The sequence below is a fragment of the Strongylocentrotus purpuratus genome, unplaced genomic scaffold, assembly GCF_000002235.5.
Source record: "Strongylocentrotus purpuratus isolate Spur 01 unplaced genomic scaffold, Spur_5.0 spur5_scaffold_7, whole genome shotgun sequence".
Lineage (NCBI taxonomy): Eukaryota > Metazoa > Echinodermata > Echinoidea > Camarodonta > Strongylocentrotidae > Strongylocentrotus > Strongylocentrotus purpuratus.
The window spans coordinates 9,175,465-9,195,231 of NW_022145613.1; the positions used below are offsets into that span (position 1 = coordinate 9,175,465).

The 19,767-nt window shown below is 38.7% G+C and overlaps 1 protein-coding gene and 1 non-coding gene across 2 annotated transcripts; both read right to left on the bottom strand.

Annotated features, from left to right (window-relative positions):
• Positions 1 to 694: 694 nt before the first annotated feature.
• LOC578649 (dolichyl-diphosphooligosaccharide--protein glycosyltransferase subunit 2) lies at positions 695 to 15,207 on the bottom strand. Its single transcript, XM_011670761.2, has 16 exons — positions 15,097 to 15,207; positions 12,718 to 12,911; positions 11,955 to 12,050; positions 10,736 to 10,844; positions 10,152 to 10,215; positions 9,604 to 9,724; positions 9,155 to 9,241; positions 8,319 to 8,426; positions 7,512 to 7,705; positions 6,789 to 6,998; positions 6,314 to 6,425; positions 5,419 to 5,616; positions 4,517 to 4,699; positions 3,885 to 3,960; positions 3,051 to 3,191; positions 695 to 1,507 (listed from the first exon to the last, which is right to left on the bottom strand). The coding sequence occupies exons 1-15, from the start codon at positions 15,104 to 15,106 to the stop codon at positions 3,055 to 3,057; spliced, it is 1,899 nt and encodes a 632-aa protein (XP_011669063.1). The 5' UTR covers positions 15,107 to 15,207; the 3' UTR covers positions 695 to 1,507; positions 3,051 to 3,054.
• Positions 11,190 to 11,261, bottom strand: LOC115920088. The gene has a single exon (XR_004062176.1). It is a non-coding gene; the product is annotated as a small nucleolar RNA SNORD61 (small nucleolar RNA).
• Positions 15,208 to 19,767: the final 4,560 nt, after the last annotated feature.

The window sequence follows — 19,767 nt, forward strand, 5'->3', positions numbered from 1 at the left end:
TGGTAAACTGAATGAAAGAACTTGAAGACTCATATTTGTGTAAAATTTTTGTTTTTATTGCTGGAAACAGCAGGATAGTGTCAAAATTTTCTTTCGGTAAAACATTTTCCAGTCAAAATAATTACATAAACCTCTTGCGATAATCAAACCGCATGTCTTGAAGAAGAACAAAATTTTACAAAGAGGGCAGTTACAAATTTAATATACGATGGACAGATGGCACGTTCTTTTAAAAGAACTGAAAGCAACTGCTTTAGTGTTGCATTTATTGCAACTGTAAGCTATCATATATAATTCCAACAGTTTATAGCACATCACCCCAAATAAAACACTGTTTTGCAAGGCGAGGCATCACATGTTATAAATTCCAGGGTTATCAAACGATACAGATAAGTAGTACAGTCAAACCTGTCTATAGCAACCGCCCAAGGGAAACACAAAAAGTGGTCTTTGTAGACAGGTTCCTTTAGTACATGTTTCAATGAGAAACCATTTTCAAGGGAAACAAAAATTGTGCTTGTTGTAGACAGGTGGTCTTTGTAGACAGGTGGTCACTAAAGCAGGTTTGACTGTACCATGATAATGATGCCCAACACCTATGTGAAGATGCTAAATAGACAAAAATACAATAAACTCAATTCGGGTTACAAATGATTCCACATTTTATACTATTCAACAATTATGGGTGCAATTATGGGTGAAAGTTGAAATCCAGTCATCTGTTTTATTTTTTTAAATATACTTTATAAGCATGACAGAACACACATTTCAATATGGTTCACAATAGAATCTGCTTAATTTAACTGGAATTGACACATTTAGACAAAATCAAGAAAACAACCCCATTTTGAACAAGGTACATTGTTGGAGAAACCTTAGTAATCCAAGGAAATAAAGTAATACATTTAAGATGCCCCTGCACAGACGTACAAGTACAAACCAGAATGCAAAGAAGAACATTTATGCAGAGGTTTGAACATATCAAGAATGCAAAATTCCTACACAATAATGGCAATCTTACTTGGAAGTTTGACAAAAATGCAAATTCTACATGCTACCTTATTTAGACATACAGTAGGCTAGTATATTTACTTCTGCTTGTTAAGTTTTGTGTTGTCCTGCATGTATTGTTCATAAACATATGAATAAGAAACATGATCTTTATGGTACTCTACAATTTTCTAACTACATCAAACAAAAGTTCTATAACGTCTATACTCAACTGAAATGTCCAAGAGCGAAAAAAAAACTACAAAAAAGCCCTTCACCAGTAATTTTATAAAGATAAACTATTCTTAGATTCACTAAAAATTAGTGACTTTCAAAAATTTACAAAACAGCAATATTTTACTTGTAATGACTGAACCTTTGTATTTCACATGTATATAAATTCCCCTCAATTAAACAATGAGGTACATTACAGTTCAAATTAAATTGCATTATTCTCCTCTTGTTGTTTGGTTGGTCGGGACGAATTGATGACCTTTCTCTTATTGTTGTGTAAAACCTGCAAGAAAGGAAGAAAAAGAGATTGGAGAATAGGCATTAAGAATTTATTTGACGGTTGAAAGGACTTCATTTTGCCAACACATATTACTGAATTGGTAGCTTGACAGATAATCTGAGGGGAATTAAGGAGAGGAGGTTGAAAATCTAGACTAAGAGAGTGATGCACATATTTTTTTTGTTCACTCTCCTAAAAATGGAAAAATTTTATTCATAAGGTTTTCTCCCCCCACTGCCTGTAAATGTTCTGCCTTGATTTGATACACGCCTCAATATAAAGGCTGAAAGAAGTAAATGACCATTCCATACCACAAACACGTTTTATACACACTTACACAGAATCTCCATCATAGCTTTATGACTATTTATCATTATATATATTTTATATATTTTTCGCATTAAGAAATAATTTATGATACATACTGATCGTGATTTTTAACTCTACAGAGCAAAAGTAATCAACTCTTCATAAAACAAATGAGATTTTCCACAGTTTTGAATGATGGGGAAAGAGAGAATGATTCCTTTTCAGCAAAAAATTGTCATCAATTTATCAAGAATAGATAGTCAAATATTCTCAACCTGAGTTACAGGAACATCATCAAAGGTTTGCAGTCAATCAATTCTTCCATCAAGACTATGGTTGTATAACGCATGCTCCAGTAACAAACACTCTGCCATAAAACCTTGGCCTAGATGAACCCTTGCCCTACCCCAATAGATACCTATACCTTATCTAAAAACTCAAAATGGCAACCCTTGCCAGAACCCTGTATCTTTGACAACATAAATCTTGCAGCCATTGTAATTGGAGCAAAATGTTGGATCACCCAAAAGAAAATCTGTATCGACTTAGTGAGAGAGAGATTCATAGTGAATATTGTGTGACCATCTGATTTCTTTCCTCTGCTCAGCACATTTTGCTGTTCTCCTTATAAAGACAAAAGGTATTTAAATAGTTTTTTTTACGCACTTTGTTACTTCTTTTGTTGCGTGATACGAGATATGAGAGGAAAGGGGAAGGTAATGTGTAGATAAAGAGGTATTGAATAGTTTGTTTCACTCACTATATTACTTCTTTGGCTGTGCAACGCCAAAGATACCCGGTAACAGGTAAGGGATAGGGATCAGGGGCAAGAGTTGGTAGGTAATGAATGAATAGAATAAATTTCAAGATGATGACGTGGATCTTAATTAAATGATTAGTTGAGAGCGTACACGTGACCAGGCATGTATTTTGCCTAACACATAATTTTGATAATGACCAGTTGTTATCAAATACTAATGACCGGTCATTAGTAAAATCATGTTATGAAATATCATTTTATAAAACAAATAAGACATAATCTTATAAAACAAATAGTACACATCATTTTGTTCGGGCATTAGTACAATTTAGCACACTCGGTACCTTGAAAACAGTCCAACCACCCTCGGCTATCGCCTCGTGCATGTTAGACTGTTCCAAAGGCACCTTGTGTTTAATTCTTACTAATGCCCTCACTGCTGTGTATTATTTGTACATAATTTTTGTTTTTACTCACTATGCTACTTCTTTTGCTGTGCGATGCCACTGAGGAGACGGTTACCAAACAGGAAGGTGATGCCCCCCAGGATGGTCAGGTACTGAAGCGTAGAGAACATGTTCAGACACGTCCAGTAGCAGTAGTACAAGGCAAAGATTCCTGCAGGAGGGATACAACACAAGTGGTAGAAGGATATTGGTTCGGAAACATTTCTTTAACTCTGATGCCAAAGAGTTGTCCATCATATCTTAACTGTATTTCCACATATACATCAGCTTAGTGAATTTGTAGAGAAAATTGTTTGTGGGGGATATCATTTTAGACACCATGTAACCTTGTAAAGTAGGGATATGACAAGTGGTAGAAGGATATTGGTGTGGAAGCATTTTTCCAACTCTGATTCCCAAGAGTTGTCCATGATATCTTGTGGACTCTTAATTTTTTTTCTCCAAATATACATCAGCTTAGTGAAGTTATACGGTATATAAAATCGTTTGTGGGAGATAAGAATTCAGACAGCATGTAACCTTGTAAAGCGTAGGAAACCTGTAATGCTATTCTCAGTTTAAAACTATTTTACATATAGCTTGTGACGTGGTTGATGACCTTACTGGCCAACAAAGAAAGAAACTACCATCTGAAATCTACATAGACTCAATGGGATATCATCTAAAAACAACAAGTTTTGAGAGTAAAAAGGACATTGGCCATTTTTTTGCAGGAACATCTGTCCATGGTTTACATCATAAGAACTTACAAATTTATTTTTACTGAAAAATATATGAAATTTGTGCATTTTTTTAATACAAATGCTTCCTTTTATTCCAGGATAAGAGTAGGAATGTAGCTTACCTCCTAGACCAAGATGAAAGCCCAAGGCACTGGGGGATGGGGAGAAGTTATTGATGTTGGCTCCAAGCTTGGCCCACTAAAATCACAAACATACAATAGACAAACAATGAATACCGAGTTCAGAATGCATAATACAATACAATAACAAAGATGTGCAACAATGAACAGATATGTATGTAGTTTTTGTGAAGCCATACAAAAAGTAAAACCAGCTTGTCCCAAATTAACATGGACTCATTAGATTTCCTTTCATCTCAAATATTGTTATAAGAACAGCAGTGTAGCAAAGCAGCCTTCATTTTCCCTCCAGTCTGCTTTTCATCTTGTAGGTGGTTCCAACACCTCCAGAGTATCCATTTAATAGAAGGACATTTATAGTAAACTCTCCAACTTTGGCATAAACCAACCCACAAAACTGAATATAAAAGTTCAGTGTGGATACTTAGTGCAGGCATGGGATAATGAAAATGTGCCTAATATTACAAAAAAAAGTGATACAACCAAGTTGAAATGACACAAATCAAAGGAAACTTATTGGGTGCAACTTTGAAAGTATGTAAATAACATTTTTCATCCTTTCATAGACTATTTCAATACACAATCTGACAGTGATAAGTTCCACGCGTGTTTACCAGGAGGAAGAGAAGAACAAGGGGAGCCAAGACGAGGACGGTGAAAGCATTGGAGACGACCGAGGGAGGACGCTTCTCAGCGACACGGAACATGTGCTCGATCTTGGGTAGCTGCTTGTACTGGCTGCCGGCTGGGAGAGAGGGCCTGGCTTCCGACTCGGGGAACTGCAGGGACACCTCGGCCTGTGGATAAAATGAGGATGGAAAATAAGAATGGAATACATTCCTTGAGGTTCATGAAGGTGTCAGTTCTTACCAACTGCCTGTATTAGTCTGTCTAATGTAAAGATGCTCATTAAAAGGAAACAACTTTTGTGTCAATTGCAAATGGCTTTACAGAACACAGACACCAGGATAATTACTAAAACTATATCTAATTGGAAGACTAATAATATTTTAAGGGTGTCTGGAATTTAGGGTTTCCATTATTGATAAAATAAATGCATTTATGTATTTAAGAATTATTTTTCAAAAGGTACACACTGAAAGAAGACCTGTCATGCCCAAAAGCGCAGATACATTTCAACATTTCGATGTTGAGAAGGAATAAATGTTTAAAATACAAAATTGCTTTTTCCCCGACACAGAAATGAGATACATACACTTTTGAAGTTGATTCTCAAGAAATGTAACTTATCCCAAATAAATCAAACAATACTAACACAGTCAAATCTGCTTTAGTGACCACCTGTCTACAAGGACCACATTTTTTGTTTCTCTTGAAAATGGTTTCTCATTGAAGCATGTACTAAAGGAACCTGTCTACAAAGACCACCTGTCTACAAAGACCACCTGTCTACAAAGACCACTTTTTGTGTTTCCCTTGGGTGGTCGCTATAGACAGGTTTGACTGTAGTAAGACAAAGTTCATTTCTGCTAATTGTTCATCAACTTGAACCTACCAAGTTCCAGAAGAATGGATTCTGGATGACGGCATCTCCGATGATGAGGTCGATGGAGTAGCGTCCAGACAGATCCTTGAAGTATTCCTTGCCGCTCTCAGCGACGTCCAGGGTGAACTTGTAGACCTTGCCGGAATCCGCCTCGGCCGTGAAGATGACCTCCTGCTTGGTCTTCACGTTGGTGATGCGGACAAAGGTCTGGAAGAGAAGAATAGACATTTCTGAAGGTGTGACTTCTCATAAAGCAGTAGAGGAAAAATCATGCAGAGGCAGAGAGCAGTTTAGCATTTTAGCTATGGTAACTAAGTAGGAAACCTCACATTTCTATAGAACACTCCAACAAATACATAAGAAAATAAAAGAAAGAAAAAAAAAAAAAAAGGAGGTTGTCTGGGTATTAAACGCATCGTTTAACAATGTTAAATCTGAGATGCATGGCCCTACGTGTTATCAGTGTCTGTGATATGGTGTAATATTGAGCCCTACAAAAATTGTGCTTCAAAATGATCACGAAGTGCCTCAAAAAAGTAAAAATCTTTGAGTGACCGGGTTTACCTTACTCATTTTCCCCAATAGACTGTAGTGTTATAAAACCCATTAGGAAAACAAATTTTTGAATTTTGATTTCCAAACATAAATATCTTGATAATCATACAGACGATTGGCTTGTAAAAGTCATGGGATTCCTTACTGACCTAAAGGTTTATAATTATGATTGCAGCATGAGCTAAATCCAGGATTTTTTAACTATATATCAGGCTATGTCCTGAAAACTGACAACCCTGTGTACTCTGTAATATGATTCATCCCTACAGGTACTTAACACATTGATCAGATTGCAATCTTATATTGGGTTAATGAACTACAGTTTGGTAATAAATAAACCGTAGTATACCTGGTGAGCCTCGATGGGCTGTCCAGACTTGTCCTTGAGGCTGAACTTGACCACCAGGTTCTGATGATGGTCAGCCTCGATGCCCTTGGTCACCTTCTCAGGGTACTTGACCCTAGAAACAGAAACACAAAAAGGATGAGATTAATGGAGATCACAATGCTACCACTAAGACAGTAAAACCTTTACTAAGTGACAGATTATCGTCTAATAGTATCTATGCATCCTCATCCAGTGATGTTTTTTTCTTTAAAAAATAAGGTTTCTTTCTTTTATGCATGCACTAGGGACTACTAGGTTTGAATACCAAAGCCGGATAACCCCTGCAGTATAAAATTCTAAATCCTTTCAGCACACCAGGGTCTTTATTTTCCATAAAAAAATAAAAGGTCAAAGATGAAATAAATATTTCTGAAATATTCAATACAATGAGCAAGACTGCCATTCCATCAATAAATCTTACAATGGAGTAACTTACCTCATGGTCTTGGCTGTGATGGACTGATCCTTGTCGATCACGTTGATCTCTGCAGTGTCCAGTGTGACCTGGGTCGTGACCTTGACCGTGACCGCACCATCGGCCAGACCAATAAGGCGGGTGTCGGCCTGGGAGGGCGTGGCATCCAGGACCACACGGTAGAAGTCGGGCGACAGCTTAGATTCCATGAGGTTCACTTGGTAGATGGATCTAAAAAGAAAACAAAAATAGATAAAATGCATAAATATGGGGTGGTAATGATGAATGAAGGGTAATCTTGGTACTGGGGAAGGCTGGAAAACTCACTACATGTATATGTATGGATAATGTAGAATTCTATAAAGATCTACAAATATAAAAAGAATTTAAGTACCATATTGAATAATAAACCCCTCCATATATGATGTGACATGCACTTTGCAATAACTTCCAAGACCATTACACTCACCCAATGTCACAGTAAATCAAGTTTGTGTTTTTTTGTTGAGCACAATGCATGTATTAGCTTAGGTAGTAACGAGCGAGCTAATTCACATAGGTGTCGTACTACATGTAAAGATATTATATGATACAACTATATCCTTCTATTGAATAAAACAAACAGAAAAGCAATAAGGCCGACCTTGAAGATAACAACTCCATACAAAATCGTAAATGCATTACTATTAAGATTATTTGGGCTACTTGGCTAGCTCCGTTCAGGAGGAAATAAATCAAACGTACGGGTCACTAGTGCCAGAGAGGGGCAGGTTGCTAGCAGCTGTGTCTCCCTCACTCTGGGACTGGACGGAGGTGGCCACGACGATCAGCTTGCCCAGGCTGGCTGAGAACAGGTTGGATACTCGCACACTGATGCTGGGCTGGGCAGAAGTGACGGCCACTGGGCCGGCCAGGGCGAATGCCACTGGAATTTGGAACTGAAATATAACGATATAACACACAGGATTATTGAATAAAATCATCACCACCAGTATCAGGTTACATTTTTACACAGAAGTCACATTAGTACTGATTAGTACTGACCACTACTGATAGTCCCTGTCCAGGCATGAAATACTCCAGTTTTAATTCGTCAAACATAGCAGGCTAGGGATGCAAATCGGTTTACACTGAATTTAATGTTTTAGGTTTAGTGTTAGGTCCACGACTGAAATATGAGGATTGCAGGGCAATCACTGCTGGTCCATGTGTGGTGGAAGTAGGTGAAACCTTCTTGAGATGTGTACATGTCTAGATGAATAATCCTCAGACTACCACCACTAGATGACTACCTGAATGATCACCTCCTAGGATAATTATCTATCTATGATTGCAGTACTCATCATTGTCTTTGTACCTGTTTTCCAAGAACTTCATTACACTATGGAAATCAGATTTTCTGTAAAAATCACGTGAGACCGTACTTCATATGTGATCTTCCAAGAAGTATGCAGAATCCTGCAAATGTTTTTTCTTCTCCTTTTTCTCTGAGGAGCTACACTTTTGACCATTAATATACATGGGGGACCCACATGATGATTTTCACCTTACCTTGTTATCTGACAGGGCTTTGGTTCCACTGAGGACAAAGTATGCATTACGGACGCTCTGTGTAGATTGTCTGCTAACGATGTAATTTCCTAAAAGCACTACTTGCTCCTGCAAATACACAAGCAGAGAAAAATAAGATTATTAGCAACAATAGGGAATTTGTACAAAATGGGAGCACAGATTGAACAGAACAGCTGGAAACAAGAAAATAGAAAGGGATAAAAACGGGTACCACCTTAATATGGGTGACATTAGTCTTCTTGTTAGCACTTTAGTGAGAAACCCGGGAGTATTCACTCTTATTTTCAAAATAATGGAATTTGGACCTGTAATATAACGATGAAACAAACAGGATTATTGAATAAAATCATCACCAACATTATCAGGTTACATTTTTACACAAAATTCGCATTAGTACTGATCAACTTGAATTACTTAAAGGTATAAACCAGTTTTGGAAACTTGACAGTACTTCAGAGAGAAGGGAATTCCATTTTTTTTTGTAAGCTGGCAATTTGTGACAAAATATACATATTTTACATAATTTCCAACAGTTTCAATAAGCTGAGATGACAAGGTAATATTAAGAGAACAAGAGAACTAACAATTGCTTTTGGTCAAAAGCCATTCTGTGATCCTCAGTGTAGGAAAGAGGGATTTGCCTTCAGCTCTTATGAAAACAGCAACAGTTCCTTTATTTGCCAGCATTTGAATGTCATGTATACTCTATCCACACAATCGTACAAAAAGATCTCCGCAAACTTGCAGAATCAAAACATTTTTGTTTCAATATCATGAGGGGTAAATACGGTTCTATTTCCAGTCAGATATCTTACCTCGCTAATAACTGGTGCTTTATTGACTACTCCAGATAGTTTATATGCTCCTTCTATGAAAATTGTTGTCTGCTGTAACGAATCAAACTGTGGAAAGAGAAATACAAGAATCAAATTAGCAACCGAAACATCCCACACCATTATACAATTATCATCCCTTTTCACACTAACATAATTTAATAAGAAGCCCATGCAAAGTCATCAACTGCAATAAAAATAATACAAGTCTTGAGCACATCACATATATCTTTAATCACACTGGGGATCATTATGTGTAAGGGCTATTTTTGTGCACTGCAATTCTTATCTACTTCATCAACACTGTATTTTTACCATTCATTGACACCTGCAGTAGTTTAAATTCTTATATTCCCTTTTTGAGGGGTTTGAACTATCTTACACATGTGGTATGAGCATTACATATGTTGGTAAATGGGCACTTTTCTCACCTGTAAATATTTTTCTCCTACTTCATCTGCTTGTGCTACAATATCTTCTATGAGATCATGGTATTTATCGACATTGGTTTCATTAGACAACATGGATGCCACATGGAGAGCCAAACTGGAACTGCGGTAATAAAAATTGATAGATGTTATACAGGGTTTTCAACTTTACAAGCACAAGAACTCTTGAGATATTTCATTCACACTAAAAATATCAAAATTTTAAAGAGATACTATAAAACCTATCAAACATACATTAAATGTACATGAAAACACAAAACAAATATGCAACCATGTAAAGAACTACTGTACATACACAATACATATTATTTCAACAAAGAGAATCCTTTCTGTGTTGACCTTGTTTGTCAGTTACACAATAAAAATGATGTTGAGTAATACATCAACCCCCTTCTAAACATCTATAAGTATACCATTAACCCCAAATCAAATTTGTTCATAGTATTCATGACTTTTGAAAAGTTACAGGCACACGTAATCTTTCAATTTATGTTCAAGAGCCTACTGCCAAAAGACCAGGTAGGTCTTACCTCAAAACACTGTCGTCTTTCTTCAGTCCGGCATCCAAAGCCTTTGCCACTTCAGCAGAGTTAACTACAAGAAAACAAGAGAGGATCAAGATTATCAGTTAGAAGTCACTTTAACATTTATATTGGTGGTAAAATGAAGTGCAGTGTCGTAATCATTGTTCTGCATATGTACATTTAGTAGAGAATTGATTTGTTTTTTCTTGCAATAGACAAAAAGAGAGTGATGGTATTTAGAATAACGGGTTTTCCACTTATTGAATAAATGCATGAGCATTATCCCAAAGCATGTACCATTGACAGATAAGAGAGAGGAATGGGAGATAGAGTACTGAAAGAGAGATGTGAAAAATGACACAATATAATATATACAACTTGTAGTAGTGGTGCTTACTGAGTGAGAGATGAAAACAATGAAAAGAGGAATTTTGTAATGAGAAAAATACAAATTAAATAAGATTTAGCTAGATGGTTGGACAGAGAATATACGAGAGAGGAAGGGTGGGGAATGGAGAGATAGAGATTGAGAGAGGGAGCGGAGCTGACAGAGAGGAATAGAGAGAGATACAAAGACTCTGAATACTTACTGGTGAGGCCAAGGGCAGCCAGCGCTGAGACAGCATAGAAAACTGTCGCTACGTCTGAGCTATCGGTGACAGCGGAATTCAACACTTGCTGTCCATTGCTCAAGGGCACCTACAAAGGCAAATAATAATGACCCATTAATTTTCAATCTAGTGATGTCAATTTACTACGTCATAATCAGTTTGTACAATGAAGTGGCTCTAATCTTTTAATACCATTTCCTTGTCAGTGATAAATATCCTTCACTGTTAAGACAAATGCATTAATTAACTAGATGGATCGTATACTGCGTGCAGTCGAAAATGATGCCTCCACCATAGACAATTTTAAAAATATGGTCTCGTATGTATATCAGTAAACAAACAGTATAAATAGCAACTGTATAAATTGTTATTTCTACAAAAAAAATATTATATTTGTCAACTAGCACCTTCAATAACTAAGTTCAGCCATCAGACATTCAGAACTTCTTAGAGGTATTTCAAATATTCCTCATGAATAATATCAGTCAAAGAAAGTCATCCTTATGTCTGTAAATCACATTGCGAATGTGTATTTTAATATAGATGGAATACTAGATGGATTATAAAAATGATGCCTCTGCCATAGAGCAATTTTACAAACCAAAACAGAAGCAATTTTTAAAATTCAAGTGTGATTGTAATCCATTAACAGGTTCTCAGAATATCGGATTACAAGCTTTTTTTCATATAAATGTATGATCCTTTGATCTTTGACTTCATGAGCCCAAAATCTAATCAGTTCATTGGCTCTGCACGATACATACATGTCTCGAATTTGATGGTAATCAGTAAATCTGTTAAAATGATAATATGATTACAAGCTATTTTTGCAAGTTTGGCGGGAATCCCATCAATCAATTCTTGAGATAATGCGATCATGAGAACGGGACGTACAGACGGACGGACAACCCGAAAATATAATGCCTCCGGCATAAAACAGAAGAGCATACTTTCACTCCTAGTACCTCAGTCACTCCAGCAAGACCGACAGCTGACCAAAAACAGACCAAACAAAAATTGATAATACTCCAAATAGCCAAAAATCGGTCGGTTTAAAGTCAATGTGGCGGTGTGATTGAGATGATTAGCAGCGCGATAGTCAGATACCACATGAACATGGGTGTTATACTGTTATTCACACAGTCAATAAGAAGGCATCGGGTCGTGAAATTTTCTTCTTTCGTTTGCTGAAACTCACCTTGCAGTTGCCCAGAGTTTTGGCAGCCGTGGTGGCATGATAGATGGACTGGATACTGTTGGCATCCAGATGCTCCTTCAAAAAGGTGCAGGCCTCCTGGGAAAAATAAAATACATGAGAAACATCAATTTAAATGCCATCAATTCATTTCAAAAGCTGGTTAACACTATATCTTGTTTACATCTGTTCAGAGTCATAACGATGTCACCTCTGTGATGATGTATAGGAGATATCATCGCCCTTCTGGCTCCCAACAAACAATATGTCTTTGTTAACTCAAAAAATATTTCAAGAAAAGAGAGCAATATTTGTTGTCATATACCATCATCCCAAGTAAACATCATCCCAAGTAAAGCAACAAATCATTAAAAGAGGAGTCTAAGATCTAAGTACTCCTTTGACCTGTAATGTTTATATCCAGTTTTTAGAGAAAGTAATGAATCTAGACTAAATGATGTAGTTGATATTAAAGTTTTCTTCTTTATTCTTGAGAAATATCCTCCGTCAAGCTGAGTTCAGAGACTTGCAAGGACAGGAGTTTTAATCCAGAAGCAATGAACAAAATCCTTGACAGCTATTCAAGAGCTCTCAGTCTTACATTGACCAGGGACCTGTTTCACAAAGCTTTTTTTCAATGTCAAATTACAAAAATCAGTGACAAATCTGCTGAAACCAATCAGAAGCAAGGATTTCAGTAGCTTATAACAAAAACTGTAATTTGTCACTGAAGACAAGTTTTGTGAAATGGGGCCCAGGTACTCACCTGGGGCTGGGGGATGGGAGCATTGAGCAGCTTCAGTCCCAAGATGGCATAGTGGGCCGTGCTCAGATCCGCGTAGGGCTTGGCCTGCTCAAAGATGGCCTTGAACCTGGCCTGGCTGTCCAAGGACAGGGTAGAGATGGGACTCAGCGACTGTCCCACAACCGTGAAGACCAGGACCAGCAGAAATACCAAGCCTATGTGTATAAACAAAATAAACATAAATCGATCATTGATATGTTGTACAAGAGGTCCAAGATCCTGTATTAGGGACTTTTAGATTTGCACATCGACATAGTGGATTGCTACGTGTGACATCCTTTAAGGTCCTTTTAGGCACTTTAAAATGACGTCACACGTAGCAGTCCACTATGTCGATGTGCAAATCTAAAAGTCCCTTTTGTTGCAATTACATTTACAGACTACCTGTGTATTAAAGCTGTAATGTTATTTCCACAAAATGAATCCTGTAGTAGTGTAGTTTATACAAAGTTGACAGAAGCTTTAAAAACTAAGAATTTTCAGAGATTTTTTAACACAAACGTGAAGGACAATTTTGTCACCTCTTTAGTGGTTCTGTTTCTTAAAGTCCACCCGGCTCGCAACAATCATTCGTGAACGACCTCTTAGTGGGCTCTCACAAAAATATATCGTGTAAGAAAAACATGGACTCTCATTTCACTCACTCCCGCAACCACTAAATGCATATCGTACTGACAGTGGGGTACTGCGCGTGCGTGAGGCTAGCAACCATAATGATTAATTATTCTCATGAATTTAATGAGGATTTGAGATTTAACCAGTAGCTAACTTAACACAAGCGCACCTGCACCCCACCGTCAGTACGCTTTACGGATATTACAGTATGCAATTTTACTGTGCAGCGATTTGCCGTGAAAACCTGTAAGAAAGTGTAGAGTATAGGAGGGGTTTTTTGCCACTTAAGACAAAATCCTATTTTTTGGACTCTTTACTTCCTATTTATTATCATTTCTTGTTTAAATCATGAAGCAAATATTATTATTATTTAAACAAAAAAAGAATCCCAGAAAAAAAATCATGAATTGCCTTGACAATATTCATTTCAATTTTCACTGTTTAGGAAACAGTTATCGGCCTAGCGAGACAGTTTTCGGTCGCATGTACATAGTCAATAGGAAGTGCGCCGTTCGTTTCCCCGCTGATCTATAGCACTTGCAGGCGGAGCAGGTATCCCACGCTGGAGCTCCCCGGAGCTCGCCATGCCGAAAACTATCTCTGCGGTGATCGGAAATTGGAATCTGAATTAGACAGAGATATCGTGTGTGCGTTGGGGTGTCCGGCTGCATAGATTTAATACATGCGAGGAGATACTTTTGAGCTTGCGACTCACACAAAATCTGGCTCTAAATCTGAAAAATACTTGAAATAAAGCTCATTTTATGGTACCCATATTCCTTACAGACACGTGTAAGATACTTCATTTTTCAGATTCGGGATTTAAATCATGACCGTAATTGAACAATTGATGAAGATTTAGTTGATTTTCTGTATGTTTTAGTAGGGTAACTCCACGCCGCACGTAAAATTCTAGCTTACATTAAGCGCATGCACAGATCGTTTATCCGATCTCGGCAAATCGTAGTCTCATTTCACTAAATTGGCAGCGACAAGGGCCCTTCTTATTGGCTATCGCTGGCTTCTATTCAGTCAATGTTAGATATTGGCACCATATAAACGCCATCAACATCACTTAAATTTGAAGCCACTCGAGCGGATCGGCCAATGAGAGCGCGTAAACTCAGTGCACAGCGCTCAATGCGCAAAGTTCTTTTTGCGCTGGAGTTACAAGTCAAATTCTGGATAGACTTCTGAAGTGAACTAGCGCCAACAGCTACAGTCTGAATTATCAAAATTCAAATTAGCTCCCAATGTGTAATTTATAATTTATTTCATTTTAAATAACTAATTTAGAACCTACATAGGGTCTACATGCCATTTCAAATTAGCTATAAACAATCCAAAGATAAACTGAAATGCACAAACGGCCAAACGATTCGTTGCCCATCCCACTAAACTGCAGCCAAACTTCAATACGTAGGCCTACGGGAGTAGAACAGTCTACGTGTACGTGTACACTCTCCCAGCTCCCCGGAGCTCTTCCTCTATAAATCCTACACGTGGCAACACATCCGCGGGTCGCGTCCGATTTCTCTCGCACACAAATACATTCACCTCGGACAAAAGTCAGGGCAAAGAACCTCTAATTCTCGAGTTTCTCATCTCACACCACTCTCATACTAAAACAGGAGTAACTTGATAACTTCATCAATAATAACTATGTAAAAACATACATATCAGAAAATGAATTCTATTTAAAAAATAATTTAAAGTGTACGTTACCTCTCGCCATTTCGATGATTTTCTTGAACAAAATGTAAAGGTGCAATTACAAAGATCAGTTCAACACGGACTGACCTCAAAATGACGTATCACTACAATTCGACTCATTTGAGTGATAACAAAATGCACTCAACTGTGTCTAGCTAAATAATATTTGTTTTTATCTTTGTTATATTAAAAAAAAAGGGGGGGTGGAATAGTGCGCACTATTTTTTTGTTTGGGCCCTCGAAAATTTGAAAAATCGTACCCCCCCCCCCCCCTTCTTGGAATAGCTCAGGGGTTTTGGGCAATAACGGTCAGATGACATATTTTGATATATTTGTGACACTGGCAGGACACAAATTGGTGTTGGGTCCAGGGGGCGGAGCCCCAAGAAGCTCAGGGGTTTTATACATTAATATTATCGTCAGATGAGCCTATTTTATTCCTTATTTGTGACACTGGCAGGTCACGAATTGGCGTGGGGTACAGGGGTTTTGGGCAATAAATAACGGTGAGATGAGCATATTTTGATACCTTATTTGTGACACTGGCAGGACACAAATTGGTGTTGGGTCCAGGGGGCGGAGCCCAAGAAGCTCAGGGGTTTTATACATTAAATTATCGTCAGATGAGCATATCTTATACCAGGGGCGTAAATCGCGTGGGGGATAGAGGGGGATGCATCCCCCCTGACTTGAAGGTGGGGGGATGGCCTGTACAAATACCCCCCTAAGATTATCCCAAAAAAGAGAGAAAAAAAGGAAGAAGAAGAAGAATAAGACAGAAAAGTGATTGTTTCAATTTCAGTTTCAATGCATGAGAAATGAGTTATTTTTTTTTATGTATGTATGTATAGCCTACACGTATACAGTATGTCACGATCATTAAGAGTAGTTGCGCGACGTGCGCGAACGAGCACTTCATAAACTTCAGAATAATTTTTCGTTATTTTGCAAGGTATTATTATAGCCCAGACGTAAAGTGCGCCAGCGAGCGAACTCAGTGTTATTTAGGGTACGCGGCATATGCTTGTTCCATCCCTTTGAAAGCACCCCCCCCCCCCCATCTCAGGACTGCAAACATTTCTGAATCCCCCTTTCGCCGGCTATTCGCTGGCTTTTCCTGCCTTTTCCTGACTTGGAAAAAAAATTAAAAAACTGGAACTGGGGCCAATGTTTTTATTTTTCAAAATGAAATAATCCTGAATGAGCTTTCAAAGCTAGCAGGAATTTCAGGAATTTGATCCCAGGATTTGATCAATTTTTCTATGATATTCAACATATTTTATAAACCCCTTTTTACATTTCTCAGGAGTCCAAAGAGAAAGAGAAAAAAACCCACCCCCTTTTTAAAGAATCTCCGGGTGGAAAGTCAAATACACCCCCTTTTTTTTACAATTCTCGGGCCGGATTTTGTCGCGGGAAAAAGTACCCCTTTCCTGGAGATTTTAGGGGGGAAGGGGGAACTTGAATTCAGATGAGAATTAAGAGTCGAGAACAGTACACCCAATCGTCTGCTTTCTCTAATAATTTAAGGAAACGTCAAAGCTTCCGCGCTTCGCGCGAGAGGGGGAACTGAATTCAGATAAATAGGGGCTTATTAAGAGTCGAAAACGGTACAACAAATCGTCTACTTACGCCCCTGCTTATACCTTATTTGTGACACTAGCAGGTCACGAATTGGCGTGGGGTCCAAGGGGCGGAGCCCTCAGAAACTCAGAGGTTTATACATCTTATCGTCAGATGAGCATAATTTTATACCTTATTTGTGACACTGGCAGGTCACGAATTGGCGTGAGGTCCAGGGGCGGAGCCCCTGGAAGCTCAGGGGTTTTGAGCAATTACGGTCAGATGAGCATATTTTTATACCTTGTGACACTGGCAGGTCACGAATTGGCGTAGGGTCCAGGAGGCGGAGCCCCCGGAGGCTAAGGGGTGTTAGGCAATAGATTACGGTCAGATGAGCATCCAGGGGCCCGCCTTTGGGCCATTGGTTGGGTTCGAAGGAGGGGGGGGCAGAACCTCGGAAGCTCAGGGCTTTAGGCATTTAATTACGTCAGATGAGCATAATTATAACTTTTTTGTGACACTGGCAGGTAACAAATTGGCTTGGGGTCCAGGGGGCGGAGCCCCCAAAAGCTCAGGGGTTTTAGGAATTTTATAACGGTCAGATGAGCATAATTATAACTTTTTTGTGACACTGGCAGGTAACAAATTGGCTTGGGGTCCAGAGGGCGGAGCCCCCAGAAGCTCAGGGGTTTTAGGAATTTTATAACGGTCAGACAAGAATGCAGGGGCCCGTCTTAGGGCCCCTGGTAGGGTCGAGGGCGTGGAGCCCCGGAAACTTAGGGGTTTTAGGCATTTACTGTCGGTTAGATGAACATAATTACTTTGATACCTTATTTGTGACACTGGCAGGACACTAATTGGCGTGAGGTCAAGGGGGCCGAGACCCCAGAAGCTCAGGGGTTTTAAGCATTAAATTACCGTCAGATTAGCATCAAGCCGTCCGCCTTAGGGCCCTAGGTGGGGTCTAGGGGTCAGAGCCACCGGAAGTCAAGGGGTTTTAGGCATTTAATTACAGTCAGATGAGCATATTTTTATACCTTATTTGTGACACTGGCAGGTAACAAATTGGCTTGGGGTCGAAGTTACAAGTTACAAGTTACCATCAGTCAACTGACACAAATTGGCAACCCTGTGATGTACCTATCTTTTCCCCCCTTTTTTCTCTCAAGTAAATTTTCAGTAATCGTACATGCACCCTAAATATAATTATTACAAATATTATGTTTCTATACAGCCCCTGTATGGAGAAAATAAAGTATGATAAATTCTATAATAAATTATGACATTTTATGTACAGAGCAAAGAAAGGAGCTCGCAAGATTTGTCACAGAGTTGTCAATTGACTGATCGCATCTTCAACAATTCATTACGTTCTTATTTTCTATCGTAATTTGCTCAAACTTTCACTGAGCTGTTTCTCTCATTTTCTGCTTCTATTAAAACAAACTTAATCTCAGGGTATAGACTTACCTTTTAACACCCGGCTGTGCACATTTTGTTGGAGTGCAGTCAGTCTCAGTAGTAATTCATTTTCATGTATGACTGAACCCAAACCATACTTTCGGGGGAAAAGAGACAATGATCTTTCTTTTTTTACCTACCTCAAAAGACTGGTCTCATTTACCAACGAAATACCGATCAACGTATAATAATTGACAATATTATTGTCACAAAGGTGTATGAGACACCATGCATAGACTTGAAATTATTTCTGAATGGTCTATTATATACGGAAATACAAATGGAACGACGAAGTAACCAAAGCATGTAAACTATCTTGACTCGCGATGCGGAAAATTGGTTCAGGAATTGTCAAAAGCATGACAAAATGCTTGGATTACATTTGCCCCGGGCGCCGTACGATAAATTAGTCTACGATTTTTCGTAGATATCGTAGGAGGCTACGGGCTACGATGTTTGTGTTTACATTATCTACGAGCATCGTGCCATTTATTGTATTGGCCCTCGGTGGCAGGCCGGGGCAAATCCGTACAGAGGCTGCTCGGAGATTGTACGGAAATCGTGCAATTTAAAATTCTCAATATCACGGATAGTGCACGGGCAGCGAGCAACAACCTTGCGATAGCTGTGCAATGGCCGTGCGAATTCCCCACGAGTCTACAATCTCTGTACGATTTTTGTTTGTCCCCATGTTCACCGAAAATCGTACGTTTGCTGCACAATCAGTGCGATGCCTCCGGGCGATGCCCGTGCGGGGATTGTGCAATGCCACCTACGACATGTATACGGACTTCGGGCTTACGATTTTTTCAAATTTGTTTAACTTCTCGCGAAACAAAATCGTAAAGGCTGCGGAGCCCGTGAATCCGTACGAAAATCTCACGACCGCCTCCTGCCTCCGCACAGAGGCCGCACGGAAAAGGGGATACGGGCAGGATACGGGCTCCGTAGACTAATCGCAGGCCAAATGTTATCCAGGCAAAAATAATACCTGAGTGGGTGAGTCACACCGCCAAACCGACTCTAAACCGATAGATTCTTCGCTGTTGGGAGCAATGTAAAAGTTTGTTTGATCCAGTGTCGGTCTAGTGTCGGTTCGCAGGTGTGACTGGGGTATCACCCGCTCTAACAGTCATACACGCAAACAAATCATAAAATGCTGAAAGAGGGAGAGAGAGAGAGGGAATCGAGGAAGAGGGAGAGAGGAGGGTGAGGGAGAAATGAGAGGAAGAGAGAGAGAGAGAGCGCGATTAAAGTCCTCGAATTTTTTGTGAAGTTTTTTTTTTTGGAATAGATCTTTATCCAGATGCAAAATCAAGGATAACGTCATACATAAATATTTATAACAATTAAGCACTTCATCACAATCATGTTTAATAGAGATCAAATTATATATCTGTATTTACTTGAAAGCAGATTGTAAATGCTTTTCCTGTAAATCATTAATCATCTTCATCCGCTTAGTAGTATTCACATCTGTTGTCTTAGTTTTATTTTACTCAGGGAGGAGGAAGAGGAGAGAGAGAGAGAGAGAGTGCGATTAAAGTCCTCGAATTTATTATGTTTGTACTTACTTTATAACAGAAATGCATTGATTAATTTAACAATTACTGAAGACTTCTAATATCGGTTTTTTAATATTTGTAGAACTAGATTTAA